At 43.4% G+C, this 23,873-nt stretch overlaps 1 protein-coding gene across 6 annotated transcripts in view; it reads left to right on the top strand.

Annotated features, from left to right (window-relative positions):
• Nucleotides 1-23,873, top strand: part of LOC110498897 (protein shisa-6) — a 65,040-nt gene that overhangs the window by 8,548 nt on the left and 32,619 nt on the right. For all 6 annotated transcript variants that reach the window (XM_021575595.2, XM_021575589.2, XM_021575588.2 and 3 more), the window contains exon 4: nt 1,642-1,743. In XM_021575595.2, coding sequence (XP_021431270.1) covers nt 1,642-1,743 — 102 coding nt within the window. The remainder of the gene's footprint in view (nt 1-1,641; nt 1,744-23,873) is intronic.

Here is a 23,873-nt window from a genome sequence, read left to right as displayed (position 1 = left end):
CTGCACTTTTTTTGTCTCGACATTTTCAGTTTTTCTAATCTTCCAACAATTAATCCTAAAACTGCACGGCTATTACATCTCCTCACTGACCTCCCTCCCGCTCTCCCTCCCTGTGGGCTTGGTAATCATCTCCTCCATTTAAAGAGGGGTATTTCTATGCTGACTGTGTCAACATGGTTTGTATAAACCACCTCCTGTGTGCACCCGTGTTGTGTGTCAGAGCTTGCATGTGCTCATGCACATGTGTGTGTGTGTGTGCGTGTGGTCGTGCGTGCGTGCGTGGTCGTGTGTGTATGTGAGAGGTATGTGTGTGGCGGGGCAGGTGCGAGGGTGTAATTCCTTTTATGAAGACCTTTAAGTGTAGCATCGTACAGTTACTTCTTGTTAATTAGAAGCTATTTTGCATAATGACATCAAGCATTCACTACTGTGTTCTAGGTAACACAGTATTTAACCCGTTGGTTTCGTGTGCGATCAACAATTCTGACATGAAGAATAAGTATTGCACAGTATAGCATTGGTAGATTGGTTGTTACAAAGGCTGAGCGCTTACCGTGCATGGGAGGTTGAGAGAGAGAGAGAGAGAGAGAGAGAGAGAGAGAGAGAGAGAGCAGTACATACAGTACACGATACAGATGACGTGCATGCCACCATGTCCCCTACACAGTAGATACGGAGCTGACAACGCTGTAAAACCACTACACCATGTCAATTACCCCCGCCTGTCTCACTGTGGTAAAGCTTAATCGCCCTTGGAGTTGAATAACCTTGCCAGTCTCTCCGAGCTACACAACACCACATCTCTCCCTCTCATTCCATAATGAAATTATCTGATTATTAACATTCTTCTGCAATATAGAGCCGGGAACTCGAGAAGGTACAACAAAAGTTATCACGTGTCAAAGGTACCTCTCTATCTCCTACATCTGACACATACATAGGTGCATAGGTGCATAGGTGCATAGGTGCATAGGTGCATAGGTGCTCATTGGAGGTGAAAGTCACGTATCCTTTTATCAAGGACAATCAATTCGTAATGCATAGCCTTTTCCGTGGCGGTGCTTCACGCTATCTCACCTTAATACGTTGGGAAAAGAATCAGGAGAAGGGGATTGGGATTGGGTTTGAACAGGTCCTTTGGATTCACAGGTTGTCATCTAGGGTCAGAAACATGGCCTAACCATGATAAAGGTTAGACAGGAAGGATCGGGTATGATATTGTGTGTGTGTGTGTGTGTGTGTGTGTGTGTGAGACTGCTCACAACACAATTACCATGGTAATAGAATGGGAGGATAATACAGGCGAGACGTACAGTAAGCCTAAGACATGATATCTGCAGCTATGGCAACCTCTGGTAAGTGAAGCATGATTGGGTTCACAGTGGTCTTTCCTATGGATTTTTATTAGCATGTTTATTTATTTATTTAGACTAGTTTTCTTCCATTTTCTAGTTTAAAGAGAGAATGATCAAGGGGTTCTGATAGCAGCAGTGATAGTGAGAATCAAAGTAATCAGAAGTGTCTGCTGTTCTTAGGTGATCAAAAAGAGAAACTTTGCAAGTAAGCAGTCTTTGGAAGACTCCTCCTCGATGTCCCTATAGGTTTACACCAGGTTTCTGACTCTGTGATTGGCTCTTGCAGGTCTCCAATACGGGAAGGAGAGCATCCGCAGCAGTGGGGGTCACGACCTTCATACTTTCATCTCTTCTGGGTTCGTCACGTTGGGTCGCGGCCAGCCCAAAGGTACAGTACAACACTCTATACACTTTCTATATCTATATAACCCTTAATCTTATCGATCCAACTCTATCTAACCTCTGCCCCATATAAAGCTTATCTATATACCTCTATCCAACCCCTTATCCACCAATCACCATCCCTCCATACACTGACCAGACTCCTTCTGCTGAGTCAACAATGATACATACATCTTCTCTGCTTTCCTCTCTCATTCCCTCTTTACCTCTTTTTCTCCCTGTGGCCGATATCTGCCCTTCCTAGTACTACATGCTGTGTACTAATGGCATTGGAAGTATGCACCATTTTTGAAATTCCACATGCGATAAAGCTTTCTATTTTCGCGTACCCAAAATGCTTACGGTTTAGAACGCAAGTAAGGTCCCTCTCTCCTCTCTCTCTCACACACACACACGCACGCACACATGTACTCACACACACACAGTAACACAAGCATTTTGCTGCACTCGCTATTACATCCGCTAAACTGTGTACGTGACCAATAAACGCTGATTTGATTTTGATTTGACTCTCTTTTTCTCCCTCTTCACCCCGGACAGTTTCTCTCTCTAACCCAAAAGGCCTTGCGTTCTATTGGAACTACCCAGCCTCCCCCATACTGCGCACACTGTACCTCTGCCAAGTTATACACATTATTATCGGTGTACATCTTTGTTTGGTGTCAAGACATTGGGGTAAAGGAAATAGAAAGTGTACAGAAAAACAGCGATGTTGCCGTCTACCTGGCTTAGAGCGTGGGGTGGAAATCATGACCCAGCCATCTACATACACCCACGGAGGACACTCACACACACACACACACACACACACACACACACACACACACACACACACACACACACACACACACACACACACACACACACACACACACCTCCTCAAGATGGATGTCATTAGCTAGGCCCTGTGTTTCCCCGTGGGTTAAATACTGATTAGTATGCATCCCTGTAGACTGTCCTGTTGTGATTCATTCTCCTCCATTTACCTTCCATTTAACACACACTAGGGATATGTCACTTCTAGAAGTTGCAATGTGTGTGTGTGTGTATGTGAGAGAGAGTGGGTATGTGCGCGCGGCTGAGTGTTTAGTTTAGTTTAGTTTATTAGGATCCCCATTAGCTACTGCACATGCAGCAGCTACTCTTCCTGGGGTCCACATATAAAACATGAATAGGCAACAACAACATCAGATATGACATTAAATAAAATATAAAAATACAAAATAAGAGTTTATATATATATATATATACACTAGTGTGTGTGTGTCCATCTCCTCCCACCCTTTTGTCTTGCTAAATGTATACTGTAGCTGATACACACATATTTCTATATACAGTGCCTTCGGAATGGATTCAGACCCCTTGACTTTTTCCACATTTTGTTTAGTTACAACCTTATTCGAAAATTTTAAAAAAGATAAAAAAGCTCAGCAATCTACACACAATACCCCATATTGAGGCCTCCCGGATGGCGCAGTGGTTAAGGGCGCTGTACTGCAGCGCCAGCTGTGCCATCAGAGTCCTTGGGTTCGCGCCCAGGCTCTGTCGTAACCGGCCGCGACCGGGAGGTCCGTGGGGCGACGCACAATTGGCCTAGCGTCGCCCGGGTTAGGGAGGGCTTGGTCGGTAGGGGTGTCCTTGTCTCATCGCGCACCAGCGACTCCTGTGGCGGGCTGGGCGCAGTGTACGCTAACCAAGGTGGCCAGGTGCACGGTGTTTCCTCCGGCGCATTGGTGCGGCTGGCTTCCGGGTTGGATGTGCGCTGTGTTAAGAAGCAGTGCGGCTTGGTTGGGTTGTGTATCGGAGGACGCATGACTTTCAACCTTCGTCTCTCCCGAGCCCGTACGTGAGTTGTAGCGATGAGACAAGATAGTAGCTACTACAACAATTGGATACCACGAAATTGGGGAGAACAAGGGGTAAAATTAAAAAAAAAACAATACAAATATTGACAAAGTGAAATTGACAAAGTGAAAACAAGATGTAAGAAATTTTTGCAAAACCCAACCCCAACCCAAAAAACAGAAATACCTTATTTACATAATTATTCAGAATTGTCTGTAGAGCTCCGAGACAGGATTGTGTCGAGGCACAGATCTGGGGAAGTGTACCAAAAACTGTCTGCAGCATTGAAGATCCCCAAGAACACAGTGGCCTCCATACTTAAATGGAAGAAGTTTGGAAGCACGGCCAAACTGAGCAATCTGGGGAGGTGACCAAGAACCCAATGGTCACTCTGACAGAGCTCCAGAGTTCCTCTGTGGAGATGGGAGAACCTTCCAGAAGGACAACTATCTCTGCAACACTCCTCAGTAAAAGACACATGACAGCTCGCTTGGAGTTTGCCAAAAGCCACATAAAGAATCTCAGATCATGAGTAACAAGATACTGTGGTCTGATGAAACCAAGATTGAACTCTTTGGCCTGAATGCCAAGCGTCACGTCTGGAGGAAACCTGGCAACAACCCTATGGGGAAGCATGGTGGTGGCAGCATCAAGATCAAGAATTTGTTTAGCGGCAGGGACCAGGAGACTAGTCAGGATCGAGGCAAAGATGAAAGGAGCAAAGTACAGAGAGATCCTTGATGAAAACCTGCTCCAGAGAGTTCAGGACCTCTGACTGGGGCGAAGGTTCAACTTCCAACAGGACAACAACCCTAAGCACACAGCCAAGACAACGCAGGAGTGGCTTCGGGACAAGTCTCTGAATGTCCTGGAGCCCAGCCAGAGCTCAAACTTGAACCCGATCGAACATCTCTGGAGAGTCCTGAAAATAGCTGGGCAGCAACTTTCCCCATCCAATCTGACAGAGCTTGAGATGAGGTGATGCTGTAATTGCTGCCAAAGGTGCTTCAACAAAGTACTGAGTAAAGGATCTGAATACTTATGTAAATGATTTCTAACAAACCAAATCTCTCTCTCTCATATATATATATATATACATATTTTTTTCCCATTATAATGGAAATATCAAATTTACTTACAGACCAGTCAAAAGTTCAGACAGACCTCCTCTCTCTAACCCAAAAGGCTATGCATTCTATTGGAACTACCCAGCCTCACCCATACTGCGCACACTGTACCTCTGCCATGGTTCTAAATGAAACACAAGTCTTTCACAAGACACCGTCACTGGCCATAATGACACAACATATTACATCAACTGGAATGACACTGGAACTCACGGTAGCACAAAAAAAATACAAAAATATTCAAATGAGCCTCTGTCACCTACATTTTAGTTATCACTAATGAGGAAAGAACACTTTGCCTGAACTGCAAAGAACCATTGAAGGCCTCAAAATCATTACGGTTCCACTTAGAACCATTACCCTTCCCAAAGAACCCTTGAGGAACCCTCTTTTCTTAGTTTGTTCACATACGTTGCATCTGTTATATTAGAAGCTTTTACTGCATGAAGTCAGCCAACAGCCACAGCCACGTCTTGTTCCGTCGTCATGATTTCTCGTCCCCTTTGGGCGGTAGCAGTACAGTAGAAGAGTGGATGGGAAAAGCTATATAAATGATTGTACATTAGGAGATGTATATCATCTGTTTCCACAGAGTCAATACTTCTTGAATCCATGTTCATCATATCCGATGAGGAACATGTAATTGCGGCTCTGCAGATTTACACAGGACACATTTGTCCCTGGGTTTGGCTGACATCTGGTCTGTTGCCTGCCTATAAACCCTGTACTCTGTGGGGCTGAAGGGAGGGTTGGAGCTGGACCAGAACTGCATTGGGTGATACTCCAATAAATCAACATCTCTCGTCCTCACGAGGAATGGAGAGCGGGATTAAAATATATTTTTCAACCTATTCTGTCCCATCTATGAATATTCTCTGCTTTGCCTCTGTTGTTTTAATGAGAGAATGATGATTTATTGTTTACATAAAATTCGCAGTTTCTGTCTTTGCTCCTTTTTTGTGTCTCAGTGTGTTATGGTCCCCGGGGGTTGGACTATATACAATGGTATTCATCCAGAATGGCTTTCTTTTTTTTCTCTCTCTTTTTTTTCTCTTTCTCTCTCTCTCTCTCTCTCTCTCTCTCTCTCTCTCTCTCTCTCTCTCTACCAACATCACAGATGATGCTTCCTCTGCTTCCATCCCTAGCTGTATATTTGTGAGGCATCATGGGGTATGGTTTAGCAAAACCCAGAGTTTTGTAACAATCGGTAGTCATATTTTTTTTCGGCGAACATACACATTTCCAGATTGGAACCTTAGCACTTAGAATATAACAGATCTCCTGGGCTAGCTTGCGAAAAAATATACACAAGCAAACTAGGTCTTGTTACAGCTACAGTAGTTCTATGGTGTAGTTGTGTTTCTGTCTCAGTTTAGCTCTTTTTTTGTCATGCAGTCCCTCTCCTCCTCTGTCTTGCTCATTCTCTCTCTCCCCCCCCCCCCCCTCTCTCTCTCCCCCTCTGTCTGTCTTTATTACACTGTGTCTCTCTCTCTCTCCCCCCCCCCCCCTCTCTCTCTCCCCCTCTGTCTGTCTTTATTACACTGTGTCTCTCTCTCTCTCTCCCTCTGCTGTTAACACATAGCTAATTTCTATGGAGCTTATCCATTTGCAGCGAGGCACATGATATTCACATAGCAGCAAGGTAGAATATCAAGATCAATCCCCTGCTTGTATTTGACTTCGGTTTGGAGAATGTTCTCATTCGATATCACCTGCTAATGTACAGTAAGGAACGGGCCCTGCCCTCTCAGTTGATTTCTTCTCGTCGTGGGTAAAAGCTTTGGACCAAAATCGGAGGAAAAAGGTTATTTTTGAGTCCTGATTTAGTTTTCAGGGCTGATGTTGAATAAGCAGGCGTCTGTTCAGCTAGTTAATTACAGTGTGTGTTTAGTCGTTAATTACAGGCAGTGTGTGGGTTTGTGTGTTGTTGTTTCCCTGGGGACTATATAGCAGAGGTCAAAGGGGCTGGAAGCTTCACATCTGTCTGTTAGGGTTTACCACAACACTGGGTCCACCTCAAAGGAGTTCAAGCACAGCCTTTACCCAGAGCACAAAGACTAAATTATATATAGGCTAACTCTGTCTTATCCTTGTACAAAGTGTGTGTGTGTGTGTGTGTGTGTGTGTGTGTGTGTGTGTGTGTGTGTGTGTGTGTGTGTGTGTGTGTGTGTGTGTGAGTGAGTGAGTGAGTGAGTGAGTGAGTGAGTGAGTGAGTGAGTGAGTGAGTGAGTGAGAGAGAGCTGTATGACAGCTTTTCTCAGAGATACTGATGCTCTTTTTTAAATACTGATTTGAGGCATCACATACACGTGCGCACACACACACACACACACGTCTTTTCTCATTGCGTCGTATCCTGAGTTGCCTTCAACTATTGGCTTCATGTGTCAACTCCCACTCATTTCTATTTCATGGGTCCACCGAGTCACTCAATAGCAACAACATTCACACACATACTAATGGATTGGATTTACATACTTTGCCGCTATACCAATCTTTAATTTACTCCTGTAGAACACCAAGTCACACCCATTCACATCCAGTCAGTATTTAACCTTCAAGGACCTTGTCCAACCTGCAGTGTCCCTGGCAACCTGCCAGCCGGTCGACAGACATTTATGTTGGTGCCCATCCATTTTTATGCCTTGCGTTGCGTGACACCTTAAAAGCCTTCCACTTCCTGTATCTGTGTGAGGAGGACAGGACAGGACAGGTGTATTCGGAGGGGTGAGTAGCCATCTGTTCAGTAGTCAGTGTTATCTGTGCTGGCTCTGACTCCTACTGGGCTTCTCTCTCTCTATCTGGACTTCATCGTTCTGAGAGACAGACACTCCTGTCTCCTCTGCCATCTGTCTGGACGACCAAGATGCCTCTTTCAATTCCTTTGCTCTTGTTGTTTTGTCCTAGACTGTCTCCGAAAGGGCACCTTATTCCCTGTATAGTCAGCCTTTTTTTTTATCAAATAGAATTGTAAAAGTCTGTTTGTGTTCTGTGAATGGTAATGGTGACATTCAGCCATGCTATGGCAGTAGATATTTTCTGTTGATGTAGCTACTATGATATGCAATACATCAAAGTAGGTATACATCAAAAATGCAGTTTGTCACTGATCTTCAGTCTCCATCTTTAGTGGTCCTGTGTAACTCAGTCGGTAGAGCACGGCGCTTGCAGCTCCACAGTTGTGGGTTGGATTCCCACAGGGGATCAGTATAAAAAACGGATGAAAACGTACGCTGACACTCTGGATGAGAGCGTCTTCTAAATGGCGTATGTGTAAACGCTGTAATCCGAATAGAGTTTTCTCCAGAAATCAGAGCACATCAGAGCTGCTCTTGTCTTTCTGCTCCCTACAGTTTCAGGTTTCCGTTTCACGTGTTAATGTCTCATGCACGAGTACAGCGAAAGTCCTTTCTTGCAAATTCACTACCCAACAATGCAATCATAAATAAAAAAAGTATTACTAGAAAAAAAAAACATGAGAAACAAGAAAAAGAAATATGAAATACACAATAAATAAGTAATTAAGCATACTATACTATATACAGGAAATATTTAAAAATCAGATCCAATACCACATTTACATGTGCAGGGATACTGGAGAGATGGAGGTAGATATGTATAGGGCAAGAGGATGTAAGATAAACAGAGTAGCAGCAGCTTGCATGTGAGTGGTTGTGCGGGTGTGTAGCGTCAGTGTAAATGTATGTGCATATCATGTGTGAGTGAGCAAAAAGACGGAGTGAGTGTTTGGGTGTGTTTTGGAGTGACAGCGTGTGTAGGGCACAGTGAGTGTGCATAGGGAATACTGCAACTACTGACATAAACGGTCAGTAAAGATACAAGGAAAAGTCGTTCCGTTGTAGCTATTTTGTTACCTATTTATCGTATTGCTTGGGGATAGAAGCTGTTCAAGAGCCTGTTGGTGACGTCATACACTTACAAGCCTCCCATAAAAATAAAAATAAACTGTATTCTGTGATCTAAAGTAGAAAATAATACAAGACCTGTCACAACTACTGTATTTATTGGCCTTTTTCTTCTTCAGCTAGTGTCCCGAAGAGAAGTCCGTACAGCACATCCCTGTCACATTATACCAGAGTCTTTGAGATGTGTCACACATATTTAGCCAAGCTAGGAAGTCCATAGAGAATAATACAGCTCAGCACTCTGTATAGCCGGATTGAAAATCCCTGTCACTTATGAGGAGATACTATAATTCCACCTTGATTGATTGGAATGTTCCGCTACAGCCCAGAGAGCAGATAGATTGACAGCCAGCTATGCATGCAAATTCCATAAAGCATTCCAATTCAACTCAGAGGCTTTGATTGGTTGAAGACAGTCATTTTAATTTCCCGCATCCGTATGTCAGTCAGTGAGGATGATTCGACATTCAGCCACGGCCGGAACAGTCCTGAATAGAAGTAATTGCTTTAGACAAAGACAAAATCCCAAATCTTTTATTTCTATCCTCATTACCTCACCAAGCCCCGAGTTAATTCCAGTTGGTGTTGACCTCAAATTTGTTTTCATGGCATTGGAGGATTGTTTTTGTAAATATGATGTGCGTCTGGTATGGCTGATATAATGATTGCTATAATGATATCAATCAGTATAGTAGCAGACGGTTTTAAATGATATTGTTGTGTTTACTGTTCATTCTCAGCACATATGATCTACAACTTATATGTGTACATTTCCTATACTCCTTTTACCCAGACTAGCTGTGGAGTTTCGAATATCATGAGTTACAACAGAGAAGTTATTTAAAAGGTGGGAAAATACGTTTTCAGAGCGATCAGAGGGGTAGAGGTGGGAGTGAGAGGTTTACTGCCAAAGGACATTTTCTACTTTCATGTAGTTGTGTTGTCATACTGCCAGATGTTTTCTTCTAAATAGCTCTTACTTTTTATTCTGAGAATTATGATGAGTCCCTCACTGCCCAAAAACTCCCACTGCTGTTAAAACACTCATCTCCAAGATGCAGATGAATCAGACTTGGAATGAATCAAATTTGATAGAACAACAACATACTGTACCATCAGACCGCATGATAAAAAATTGGGGCTGCATGACGCCTGACCAAAACATCCTCCCCCAAGAATCTTAGAAGCTTTGTTAGCGTCGTCACGGAGACAAAGACATAAACAACAAACAGGAAGAGCCTCCTACGATGTCAACACACACACACACAACAAACCACACAGATCCTATCTTTCTTTATTCATTTCTATGACACACAAACGTCAACCCAATCAGTCACCTTCCTCATCCTCCTCTGCCTCAATACATAGTATAGAGCCTCCAATGATGCTAATAAAGGACATAATCTGTTTGTGCATGTGACCTGTTTGTGTTAGCCCACTGAGCTGAGACATATAGCTCTGGCAGCTATAACACAAGTCTTAAAGGTGGAACTGACAGCCTTTTAGCAACATGAAATCTGACTCAAATCTGTTCATATACACCCCCAGGAAGAATTACACATTTGTTTTATATTTTCTGACAAGCTTGCACTTAGATATGGTCATTTTCATAAATTATTAGAATGTTTGGGAATGACGTATAGTTAGGCATTTGTGAAAATTCCTCAGCAATGTAGAGTGGGAAAGCGGCCGTGCGTTTGGGCAATTAATGGACATTGCAGTAAATAAAACCTAATACATAATACCGGTGCGCCACAGTCAATCAGAAGTACAGTAGGCCTTTATGCGAATATGCCATTTGCCACACTGGCCTGCCATCATTCACTTTGAACTGGACTGTGTATATAGTTAGTAGCAACAGTGGGACTTTAGATCATTAGAGAACATTTGCCAAAAGCCACAAAATACACCTGAATGGATTTTTGCATTTGGGAACTTTACAGTCCTATATCAAACAACCGTGAACAACCGTGAAAAGGTATTCTCTCTCTCCCTCAGTTATGCACATCAACAACAACAAGATCAACAACTAAAGCTAGCCAGAGAGAGATGAGCTAAACTCTAACGAGGGATAAACCCTCTCAAACTAGTTCAGCTAGTTGGCTGTCAAAATTGCACTGATAAATGATGGGGAATAGTAGCCTGCTGCTGTATCTTGCCTGCCAACGCATGCTTGTCCCAACCCACGTTTTGACAACTGAATGGGAACTTGCCTGCACGCCGATTTGATAATTGCCAAGTACATCTGATTGACAACTAGCTAAGGGTGCGTTTATAAATTGCCTCCAGTGTCAGAGTGTGCTCATTTGTAAATTTAGAGCTTTTCGCTCTCTGAGCGTACACTGCCCGATTGACACTGGATGCACTGGCTAAGGAGTAGGGTTGATCAGAGCATTCCTCACAACGGTAGTCAAGTACACAAGCTAACTTGTTAATGTTGGCGAGTTTGCTAGCTAGCTACTTCCAGACACAAATGAGAGAACAAGTAAGCTCTGACCATTTTACTCGCCCTAGCAGAGCTGGTTAGGTTGTTTACATGTTATCTAGAGCGTTCGTAGCTTGCTGTTACGCTCTTTTGCATACGTTTAGCGACTGACACTGGTCATATTCAGCGGGTGTTGCCCGTTCTTAAATTCATCAGTTATTCTGTGCTTTGAAATTGGAGTAGATAGCCAGAGTGAATTCATACACGCAAGCAATATGCTAACTGGATAACAGTCGTTTAAGTTAGCTAGCAAAGCGATTCATATTTATTGCTAGCTAACCAAATGACACCTGCATCCATCTGTAGCCCCTGAAAAAAACAATATGAGGGGAAAAAGTTGGTCACTCATTCTCCTCCAATGACATGAAATCCTCCCAGCAGTTAGCTAGCTAATGTGAGAGCTCTGTGTTTTTAGCTTGCTAAATTAAGAGCTACATAAATAGATAGTCTGATTGTATTGACATTCCCAGCCTTAGTTACGTTCACCCGTTTTTGTCCACAGTGCATCCGAATGGGTGGAGACAGCAAACAATGGCCAGCTGTGATTTATAACCTGATAGCAATATTTTTGGGACTACCAAGACATATTGGTGAATTATATTGAACTGCATCCATATATTCTGCCAACAATGTCTTACTGTACGTCATAGTATTGTCAAATGGAACCTATTTTTAAAACCTCTAGCATAAACTGGCATTTGGATCATTTTAACTGATATTCTGATTTTCTGTTTGTTTCATATCTGCAAAGTAGTCAAAACGCTGTCAGTTCCACTTTAAGATCTCGGGAAAGGTGACTCATTACACAAGCACTACTACCTGAAACAGGCATTTGATTGAAAGCTGGCTCATCTGTGCACCCCACTCACACATTAGAGGTCAGGTGCTGGGTGGTGGTGTCACTGACCTGCCAGATGAGTGCTGTGCAGAATATCCAATGAGTGGCCTGCTAATATGGTCCTTCAGAGAGTGATGGGGCCAGAGCATTCATTAGCAGCTAGGACTTAATTAGGGCAAGATTCCTCTCACACAATTGCAGAGAAGAGAATGTTAGACATCTCCATTTTTGTTGCTCTCAGGTGGTGCATTCTCTGCTGAATATGGAGCGGAGGAGATATGGTGTTGGAATTTAGGGAAAAACGTGTGATGGTGAGAAATGGGGAATGTTAATTGTAGAGCTGCAGAGCTAGCTAACTGGTACCTGTGTTTGAGCGGGCGTGTTATTTTTTTATTTATCATAAGTTAACATATGTCAGGGTTTACTTCAGAGCTTTATCACCCACTCCAGGTCAGGAGAGGAGAGATATTCTCAGAGAGCGAAAGCTCTTCAGGGATGGAGAGGAGATTAGAGGAGAGGAGATTAGAGGAGAGGAGAAGGGAGAGGGAGTTCTGAGAGAACTTCGCCAGGGAGTTCTGAGAGAGAGGGAGAGAGAGAGTCAGACAGACAGAGAGAAAAAAATTGAGAGCCGGAGGAAAGGACCGAGAGAAAAAAAAAGAGAGGACAGGAAGGAAGGGAAGAGAGGACAATGAGGAGGCTGTGATGTTTGCTCGGTTAAGGAGGCTACCACTCTCTAATGTGCAACATCAATCAGGATGCTCTCTTCTCATCTCTTCTTCCCTCTGCCGCGCTGCGTGGCAACTTTTATTGCTGCTCATTAAAGTAAGTGCAGATATTTTATGCATCGATTGAAATGAGAGGAGTTTTTCATGCTAATTTCCCTCCTTTAGATTTGTTATTCAACTTCTTTGAGCAAAATGCACAGGAGAAGAAGCAATACACAGCTGATCTATGTTGTTTTCAGTGCTGAAATAGTGCTGCTGACACTTTAGCAGCCTCTGGAATTTTTCTTATCCACTTATGTTGGAAATAGAACACAATCTAATACTGAAGCATCCTCCTATAGTTATGTGACAAGCCTTCCCATAAGAGACAGTTAGCAGAATTAAGGATTGGCATGGTGTAACTCATCTCTCTCATCAACCGCCCTATGGGACTCCTGATCACGGGCGGTTGTGATGCAGCCCGGGATCGAACCCGGGTCTGTAGTGACGCCTCTAGCACTGCAATGCAGTGCCTTAGACCCTTGCGCTCCTCGGGAGGCCTTGATGGGGAACATTTCAAGACACATGTTCATGGCTCCTCTTGACCTCCTCTTGACCTGATAAGCTTTCTCCAAATGCCACAACCCGTCTGTGAAATAAAAATAATGATCCCGGAATAGGCCTCTTCTAGCTTACTGAGAGCTAGCTCCCATGTGAATGCATTAGAACAGAGGCGTCAAACATACGGATTGGGTCCAATATTTTTGTTTTTAAACACCAGGGGCTCAGAGCACGAGTGGAGGGAGTAGAATACCATGTTTAGTCTTAATTGATTTTTTTATGACGGAACGTGAGCAGCGAACAGTCTTTCTCACTAGAGGCATTTGGTGATCTGACAACTTGGAATCCCCAGCAAAAAGGACAACGTCTCCTCTTTGAGCCAGTCTGAGCTTTTTTTCCCCCACATCCACACCACCAACCCCGTTTTAGGTGGAAAATGTAGCCTATCATTATTCCTCATTTGCTGCCCTATATACAGTACCGGTCAAATGTTTGGACACACCTACTCAGTCAGGGGGTTTTCTTTATATTTAGCTGGTTGAAGATGGTTGAGAGAATGCCAAGAGTGTGCAAAGCTGTCATCATCGATTTGAAAAATCTCAAATATAAAATACATTTGGATTTGTTTAACACTTTTTTGGTTACTACATGATTCCATATGTGTAATTCTATAGTTTTGATGTCTTCACTATTATTCTGCAATGTAGAAAATAGTAGAAATGAAGGAAAACCCTTGAATGAGTGGGTCTGTCCAAAAATTTGACTGGTACTGTACATAGACATGGAATTACTGCCCACTTTAATAATATAGAACACTAGTCACTTTAATAATTTTCACATACTGCTTTACTCATCTCATATGTATATACTGTATTCTATTCTACTGTATTTTAGTCAATGCCACTCCAACATTGCTCGTCCTAATATTTATATATTTCTTAATTGCATTATTTTACTTTTAGATGTGTGTGTATTGTTGTGACTTGTTAGATACTACTGCACTGTTGTAGCTAGGGACACAAGCATTTCTCTATACCCGCAATAACATCTGCTAAATGTGTGTATTGGATTTGATCAGGTGAGTTGGGTAGCACTATTCAACCCACCTTGTTAACCTTATGACATTTTCTTCCGGATGTGACTGGACATTGACAGTTGGGTTGGAAGGGTTCAGTGCACAAAAAACTGCTGGGGTACAAAGATACCTAATAAAAATACACTTGACTGCACTATATATAGCTAGCTGTTTATCATACTGTAGAGTAAGTTATTGAATACTGACTGAGCAGCCGGTGACCTTCAGCAACGGTTCAGCTACTAATATAACGCCAATGAAAATATTTATACTAATAATTTCAAAAATAAATCATTTGAGGATGCTTGTTGAAGTGCCTTTAAACATGCAGGCTGATCTTGACGGTACTGAGCTGACCTCATAGCTACATCAGTATGCTGCTTGGCTGTCCCCCCTGCAAGGAAAACTACACTTCTCATCTCTAATCTATTATTCAGAGAGAGGAGCCAGAGCGACGAAGACAGGGGAAGACAGGATAACTTTAGAAAAATCTCTCTCTCTCTCTCCCTCTCCCTCTCTCCCCCTCTTCCCTCCATTCCTCCTTCATTTCTATTTTCCTTGCTTCCATTATGTGCGAACACAAATGGAATGATTGCCTTTTGCGGAATTGGAAACCGGACTTGCCATTCCGAGCGCACAAGCTCTCTCTGAAACGCTGATGGTATTGTTAAAATAATGATACATGAGCAGAGATTAAATTAAACTTCATCAGCTTCAGTTGTGATCCATCTCCAAGTCTATTTCCTGAAGATGAAAACATTAAAAGGGCAATGATGACAAGGGGGGAAAGGGAAGTGTTTGTTTTATCGTCTATTATTTATGTTCTTGTTCATTTTGGAGAGATGTTGGGTTTTGAGTTGAGTTTATTAGAGTATTGATCTTGAGCCTGAGGTGCTGGTCTCGGATGGTGTGGTATCAAGTCTTTGTTATGTCAGCTAATGTATCTCTCTGCAGTAAATATTGTACACACAAACACACAGCTTGAATAATACTCTGATCAATAGCATGATGAACTACACTGAGTGCACAAACCATTAAGAACACCTTCCTAATATTGAGTTGCAACCCCAGGAATGATCAAATGAAGATCCTACCTGTAGTGTGTTTATCACATCGTGTAAAGGTTGTCCCTTCTTTTAAACATGGTTTACTATGTAGTTGTGTTCTTTTAAACTTCCCCCATTTCGCTTCATTGTGACAACGCTTCTCTTAAAGACAGGTAGTGTGTTCTCCTGTCTCTTTGACACTGCCCTTCTTCCTGCAGCAGGAGCCAGGTTGAAGACACCATAATCACCTCATTAGATCTGACACCGGATGCCATTTTGAAATCAATGTGTGATGGGAACATCTTGAGAGGAACACTGTGCACCATTTTGCAAAGACACTCATCCCTGTCCAGGGTTACAGAGTAAACCCTCCTCTTTCTCGTTTTCTATCTCTCAGACATCATTAAATCCTATTCACTGTACTACATGAATAATACGGCATGCCGGTCTACCTCCATCCTAACCAGGGATGTATTCCCTGTTCACCCACAACTCCAGCACCATCCTTAAATTTGCTGACGACACGATGTTGGTAGGCCTGATCACCAATGACGATGAGGCAGTCTATAAGGAGGAGGTCAGAGACCTCTCCCTAAAACGTCAGCAAGACGAAGGAGCTTATTGTGGACTGCAGGAAACGGAGGGCCGAGCACGCCCCCATTCACATCGACGGGGCTGTAGTGGAGCTGGTGGAGAGCTTCAAGTTCCTCGGTCTCCACATTACTAAGGATCTATCATGGTCCACACACACCAACACAGTTGTGAAGAGGGCACGACAACGCCTTTCCCCCTCAGGAGGCTGAAAATATTTGGCATTGGCCCTCAGATCCCAAAAAAGTCTTACAGCTGCACTATTGAGAGCATCTTGACTGGTTGCATCACCGCTTGGTATGGCAACTGCTCTGCATCTGACCAAAAGGTGCTACAGAGGGTAGTGTGTATGGCCCAGTACATCACTGGGGCCGAGCTCCCTGCCATCCAGGACCAGGCGGTGTCAGAGGAAGGCCCTAAAAATGTACAAAGACTCCAGCCAACCAAGTCATAGCCTGTTCGCTCTGTGACCGCATGGCATGCGGTACCGATGCATCAAGTCTGGAACCAACAGGACCCTGAACAGCTTCTATCGCCAAGCCATACGACTGCTAAATAGTTTGTTAAATAGTTAACCAATAAGAAATCCCAAACTATCTGCATTAACCCTTTTTGCATGAACTCTTTTGACTCATCACATACTGTATGCTGCTGCTACTGTTTATTATCTATCCGTTGCCTAGTCACTTTATCCCTACCTACAGTATATGTTCTTAACTACCTCAATTACCTCGTACCCCTGCACATTGGCTCAGCACCGGTACCTTGTAATATAGCCAAGTTATCGTTACTCATTGTGTATTTATTATTACTTTTCTCTTATTTCTTTATTTTCTTTCTCTCTGCATTGTTGGGAAGGGCCCATAAGTCATCATTTCACTGTTAGTCCACACCTGTCGTTTGCGAAGCATGTGACAAATAAAATTAGATTGGATTTGATTCGAACTGGCCTAAACGTTACCGTCATTGTCGTTGATCCAGTGAACTTCCTTCACTCACAGCCCACTTGAATCATGTCTGGTAGAGGCTACAGGTAATCAATCCCCCTCCTCTCTCCCTCCCCAGCCCCAGACCTTTGGGGTAATAGACAGGGGGGAGGGTTAGGTATTATAATCAAAAGCCCCACTTCAATAGCGATAAATAATGAAGTTTCCCTAGGGGCTATTAGTGGTGGAGCAGAGGGAGGAGGGGGAGGAAGTGGAGAAAGGAAGGAGGAAGAGGGAGATCCTACATATATAACCGGCTCTGTTAACATTTCACTGAGTGGAGGGATGAAGGGAATGAAAAGAACATGATACTGGGGAGGGAGAGAGAGGAGGGGTTACAGACACGCTGGTCTATTATGAACAGACTGGAACAAGGTGTTAAGCAATGCTGATAGGCTGAGTGATACACGAAAGGGCATTTACTATGAAGAAATTCTCTTTTATGTTCTGTAGACTTTCCTGTATCATCGTATTGGTGTCACATGGCTTGCATAGCACGCACACACTGTAAAGTGAATTGAAATCAAATACATATTGAAGAACGTCAAGTGTGTAGAAAGAAAACAAGGTGTGACATACAGTGTATGGGCAAAGGGTGAAAGTAGATTTCATTTCTTCCTTGGTACTGGACCTTTATGAGTGCATGCGATTATTTATAGAATTACATACAGAATCCCTATTAACTCAATCGGATCTCTGTGGGCCTAGTCGTAAAGATTGGTCATGTACAGTTGAAGTCGGAACTTTACATACACCTTAGCCAAATACATTTTAACTCAGTTTTTTCACAATTCCTGACTTTTAATCCTCGTAAAAATGCCCTGTCTTAGGTCAGTTAGGATGACCACTTTATTTTAAGAATGAGAAATGTCAGAATAATAGTAGAGAGAATGATTTCTTTCAGCTTTTATTTCTTTCATCACATTCCCAGTGGGTCAGAAGTTTACATACACTCAATTAGTATTGGGTAGCACTGCCTTTAAATTGTTTAACTTGGGTCAAGCGTCTCAAGTCGCCTTCCACAAGCTTCCCACAATAAATTGGGTGAATTTTGGCCCATTCCTCCTGACAGAGCTGGTGTAACTGAATCAGGTATGTAGGCTCACACACACTTTTTCAGTTCTGCCCACAAATGTTCTATAGGATTGAGGTCAGGGCTTTGTTATGGCCACTCCAATACCTTGACTTTGTTGTCCTTAAGCCATTTTTCCAGAACTTTGGAAGTATGCTTGGGGTCATTGTCCATTTGGAAGACCCATTTGCGACCAAAGCTTTAACTTTCTGACTGAACTGACGTCTTGAGCTGTTGCTTCGATATATCCACGTAAGTTTCCTCCCTCGTGATGCATCTATTTTGTGAAGTGCACCGGCATCTGTCATTCATCTCTGCCTTGGCTAAATTTCAGTGTTCTAGTCGAACCATATTGCATTTTGGAGCATAAGATACACCACCCATATTCAATCGTTTTTCTATGCCTTTGACATGCAGTAGCCTAATGATAAATAGTGATGTAGCAACTTAAAGTTTTCTTGACATTTTATTTGAATTCTTATGATAGGCTCATGTTTTACTGGTACCACGTACCCCACTACTTATCTTACCACCTGACTGTCACCTCAGCATATTGGTATTTTAATCCACTTCCCAACTGTGTGTTCTGTGTTGTTGTAAGGGAGTTTGAGTTCCTTATCTTAATTGTACTACAGTTGGCGTGATCGCAGTAGTGTACTGTAGTCCTGAGCCTGTGGGACACAGGGACAGCACAGAGATGGTGTGTGCGTGTGTGTGTGTCCGCACACCACAGGAGGTCGGAAGGGCTCGTAGTAATGGCTGGAGCTGAATGAGTGGAATGGTATCAAATACATGGTTAATGCCATTCCATTCACTCTGTTGAAGCCATTATTATGAGCCGTCCTCCCCTCAGCAGCCTCCACTGGTGGGCGCGTGCATGTTGGGCGCGTGCACTGGTGGGCGTGTGGGACAGAAACGAGACTGACGGCAGCTACGTATGGGAGGACAGAGCAGAACAAGGCACTCAGCAAACATGCTCAGGATGACAGGAACAAGGGAACAACTCCCAGAGGAGAAGAAGAGGAAGAGGATGAGAAAGAGGGGGGGATCGCTCAAGGGAGAAGCCCCTGAAGGCAGTCAGGACGTTGTGGGAGGCTCCATGTCCTGGGGCTGTACAGAGAGACGGTTCAGAGGCTTAGTTTGACATATTCCTCTTTTCCTCAGCCTTATGTCTTTTTCTACCTTTTTGCTTGCTCCCCCCCTCTCTCCCTCTCTCCCCCTCTCTCACTCTCTCTCTCTCTCTCTCCCCGTCTTTCTCTTTCTTGTGATTGGCTGTAATGTCTATCAGAGGTCTGTCGAGGGTCACGGTCCAAAGCCCTGCCCTTGGGGAATGCTGACGGGGTGGTGATCCTTCAGCACTTTATATACTGGGACTAAAATGGCAACTTTGTATAGTGTACTGGCTGACTGACTCCGCAGATGGAGATACATTTGTTTGCTCAGTCACTGTGTGTGTTTTACATTCTGAGAAAAGGCAGTGATGGGATTGACATATCTTTCCACCAACTCCAATGGTTCCAGGCGCTTTTCCAGATTCTCTGTGTGCTGGTTGGATGTCTAAAAGAATGACTCTGGCAGTGAAGCCCTCAGTGGAGAGCTCAGTCAGAAATCCAGAGGGAAAACCCTCAAAGGCTAGCATCACACCAGTGAAACTGTAGGCCTGCGCTCTCCTATTCCAGTAACGTCAACACAAAAGTCTACTCTGTCAACGCTTTTCTCTTCTTGGCTTTTCTCTTTTTGTCGGTCTTACAACCTCCGGTTGCCTCCAACGCACCATTAACATGCTTGGGAGCCAGCAGAAGCATGTATGTGATGTTAGATGTTGTGATGTTTACACGACACACTTGTCCACATAAACAACCTGACGCGGGACTGGATGTGTAGTACAACATCACCTCTGGTCAGCATCAGTGTAGGCTGTTGTTGTTGTAGTTGTAGTTGTAGGAGGAAGTCCTGACAATGCATGTTTCAGCCCGGAGAGGAGAGGAGAAGGAGGAGGAAAGGAGGGGGAGAGGAGAAGCAAAGGAGAAGGGCTGCTAATGGACATATACTGTATCAGCCAAGCCTAGCTCCACACATGGTACACAACACAGAACAGTGGAAGGTGAAATTTCCTGTGTCGGCCGGCTGGAGGACTTGCTACATTATTCCTCTCCTATATTTTTCATCTCACGGACACAGCCATTGATCTGTCTCCTGAAAGCATCGACCGGCCAAGCTGACTGGAGCAACACTATCAATATCACATCAGACTCATTCTCAGCCCTGGCCTGTTACGTGTCTCACTTACAGAGATGTAATGTAATGGGAAACAGGGAGCTGGTAGAAGAAATTGCCTCTAACGGATTCAGAGAGAGGTATTTTTTCTATCCAACTAATGGTTAAGGTTAGGTTTGGGGCTAAGGTAATCTGACCCTAGATCTGTGATTCGACGAAAACACGTATAGTCTGACCTTCATTCCATAGGTGAGTCACAGACTCTGTGAACTTTCCCTGTAGCCTATAATTATAATTTCTCCAAAGTCTTTGCATTATGGGATCGTTTTAAGAAGTGTGGTTCTGTGCTTTAGCCTTAGCTAAGAGACAAAGACAGGGACGTCGAGGGCGGGAATAGTGTAAAGTTGGCAACTCTCTCTATGCCTGCAAAAGCAGGTTTTGCATTATTCAGGGCCTCACATTTAGTTCAATTGGTATGCACAGGTGGCATAAATTAGTAATACACCATAGTTAATTAGTATTCTATCTTTTTTTAGTGTCTGAAATGCAGCTATTTCTAAGTGCTGGTTAAAGTTTAGCTTTAACAGAGAAAAGTTGATGCTGCAATACTGCTTCAAAGTTTTGAAAAATGTTTTTCTCTCCAGACTTTTTAAAAATGTTTTATTATTAACAGCTGGATGTGAAAATCTTGTCCCGCTGTCTCGTGGAGCATCGTTTCTTAGTCAGCTCATGGGAGAGAGAAAATAAAACAGGCTTCATCTGAGGATTGAGTTTGAGTGTCTCCATAGCCTCGCTGGTTTTGTCTGGCAGATAAAGCAATCTAGGGAAGCAAGAGAGCATTAAATTAAACTGGGAAGAATCAGTCATGCAGCTGCCCCCTGGGAAATGTAGTCACAAAAATGTAAAGTGTTTCTGGGGGATGATGTCTGGAGTGATGATGTTTGGATTGCTTGGGGCTCATTAACTGCCGGCCTGTTAGCTCGTTCATGAGCCCGCTAGCTGGAGCTGTTTCCAGAGGCTCACAGTGGGCTCGCCGCGGAGCATCGGAGATGCTACGCTATCTAGCTACTGTATAAATTACTGCCCCTGAAAAGATGATCTCAAAGTCCATGACGCGCATCATTCTGACATATTGTGGTAGTGAACTGTTATTAACAGACAATTAGTATCCTCTCAAAGAGCTTACATAATGCATAATCCCTCCAATAAGAGTTGTTTTCGTTTGGGCATTCAGTGGGGGACTAACCAAGGTCATGACCTATTTCTGAAAGTGCTCAACCAGCTTTAGTTATCTCCACTCATTAGGGAACATCGGAAGTTTTAATCACCTGAGGTGGCCATCTATGATTCTGCATTTTGAACATTTAATCCAATTATGGGCATTTCCTGACATATATAGGATGGAGTGTTCACCCACATTTAAGGTTGGCCAGATGTGGTTAAAGATGTCATTGTAAAGAAAAAAGGGAAAGAATATGAGAAAAAAAAAAGATTATGTAACCATTCTTTGATATGACTTTCCCCTAATAATTTAATAGGGCATAACTAATGTTGTCTAATTTGCTCTAATTGAATTTGACCGTGCAGTTTGACTGGGACTGATGAGGCCATACAGTACAGTAGTAGTGTAGCAACCCATTCCTCACTGAATAGAGACTGTCCTGCTAGGAGGCTGCAGCATAACACGAAACCCAAACCGGCTGCGCGAGTGCGCCACCGTGCGCTATCGTGCATACATTTATTTTGCCCCCCCCACACCAAACGCGATCACGACACACAGGTTAAAATATCAAAACAAACTCTGAACCAATGACATTAATTTGTGGACAGGTCGAAAAGCATTAAACATGTATTGCAATTTAGCTAGCTAGCTTGCACTTGCTAGCTAACGTTAATTTGTCCTATTTAGCTAGCTTGCTGTTGCTAGCTAATTTGTCCTGGGATATAAACATTGAGTTGTTATTTTACCTGAAATGCACAAGGACCTCTACTCCGACAATTAATCCACACATAAAACGGCCAACCGAATCGTTTCTAGTCATCTCTCCTCCTTCCAGGCTTTTTCATCTTTGTACTTCTATGGTGATCGGCATCTCAACTTTCATTGTATTACCACGACAACCGGCAACAAAGTTCATCTTTCAATCACCCACGTGGGTATAACCAATGAGGAGATGGCACGTGGGTACCTGCTTCTATAAACCAATGAGGAGAGGACTTTCAACGCGATCAGCATCAGAAATAGGAACGACTCCTATTTTAGCCCTTGGTGTCGCGGACGCTCGTTGGCGCGCGCGAGCAGTGTGGGTGCAATAATTGAATAACATGGATTTCTACATTTATTTTGCGACACTCGCGCACGCGACGTGTCCGGTCTGGTCAGCATGTAAGCCGTCACAAAGTACCTCTTTTCTTAAACCAATACTGTATGTACCTAATCCTACCATGTAGACGGGGTGAAACCTAGTCTGCTTTTTTATGAGTACTATTATCATTCTATATGCAGGAGTTGTGTTCTCAGACAGGTAAATCAGTGTAGTAATTAATTTACCAAATGATTACTGCAGCTCTTCCTGCCCATGGTTACAAGGAATTTACTGTCCGTTTGCTGAATATTATTTGCAGGCACAAAACGAACTTGTACAGATATGTAGTCTCATTTGTAAATTGTGCAATAGAGATTCTACCAAATGGGTACTTGAAAGCAGACTGCTGCATATATTATTGTGTAATGTACTCTGGTTTTTTGACCAGTAACAAAATGCTGTGTCGCTAATGCTTGCTTAATGGACTGTTTAACTAGCGGTAGGAATGTGTGGGGTACAACTTAACCTTTTCAAAGAGAAATAGGCTGACATGTCATGATGCCAGTAACGTTGTTGTTGTGCTGCTGTAGCTGCAATGTCAAATACCAAAAGATCACTTGACATGTCAAAGTGCTTATGAAAAGTAATACACAAAACCACTTCCCTCCCCCAACAGGTCGTTCTATTGCTGTATGTAAGGGAAGGCTGCGAGTCTCATCAGTATACTGGTTCATACAAATACATTTCCTCTGCACTTTAAACATCCCATTTGTTTACTGCTACAGTATATTGTCTTGGAGGAACACCTCTCAATGCTGCTCTGCATAGATCCCTCCCATTGCCTTCCCCTCTACAAGGTGATTGATAGCTTTGTACATTATCCATTATAACTCCCCATTGATTGAGACTGGCAGTCAAAGATCACCAGTGAACCGCTGTTGTTGGGTCTCTCTCCGTGGAGACTGCTCCCTCATGAGGCTGGGCATGGCCGTCAACTCCTGCAGTCAGCCTGCAGTCAAGCCACAGACTCAGGTGCATCCAAAATGTCACCCTATTCCCTACATAGTGCACGACTTTTGACCAGAGCTCTATGCCCTGGTCAAGAGTCGTGCACTATATAGGGAATAGGGTGCCATTTGGGATGTAGTCTCTGTAATCACCGGGCTATGTGAGTAATGGCTGTGGGAGCAATCACGGGGGACATGCTTCATCTCTGGAGCCCCTCCATATATCAAACTGCCTTCCCTTCATTTGACTGAATGCATGCCAATGTGAAATATGACGCCCCGGGGGAGGGAGGGAGAGAGAGAGAGAGAGAGAGAGAGAGAGAGAGAGAG

Source organism: Oncorhynchus mykiss, chromosome 20, assembly GCF_013265735.2.
Source record: "Oncorhynchus mykiss isolate Arlee chromosome 20, USDA_OmykA_1.1, whole genome shotgun sequence".
Taxonomy (NCBI): domain Eukaryota; kingdom Metazoa; phylum Chordata; class Actinopteri; order Salmoniformes; family Salmonidae; genus Oncorhynchus; species Oncorhynchus mykiss.
Note: the sequence above shows the minus strand (reverse complement) of the source record. Positions and strands in the feature narration are given on the sequence as shown.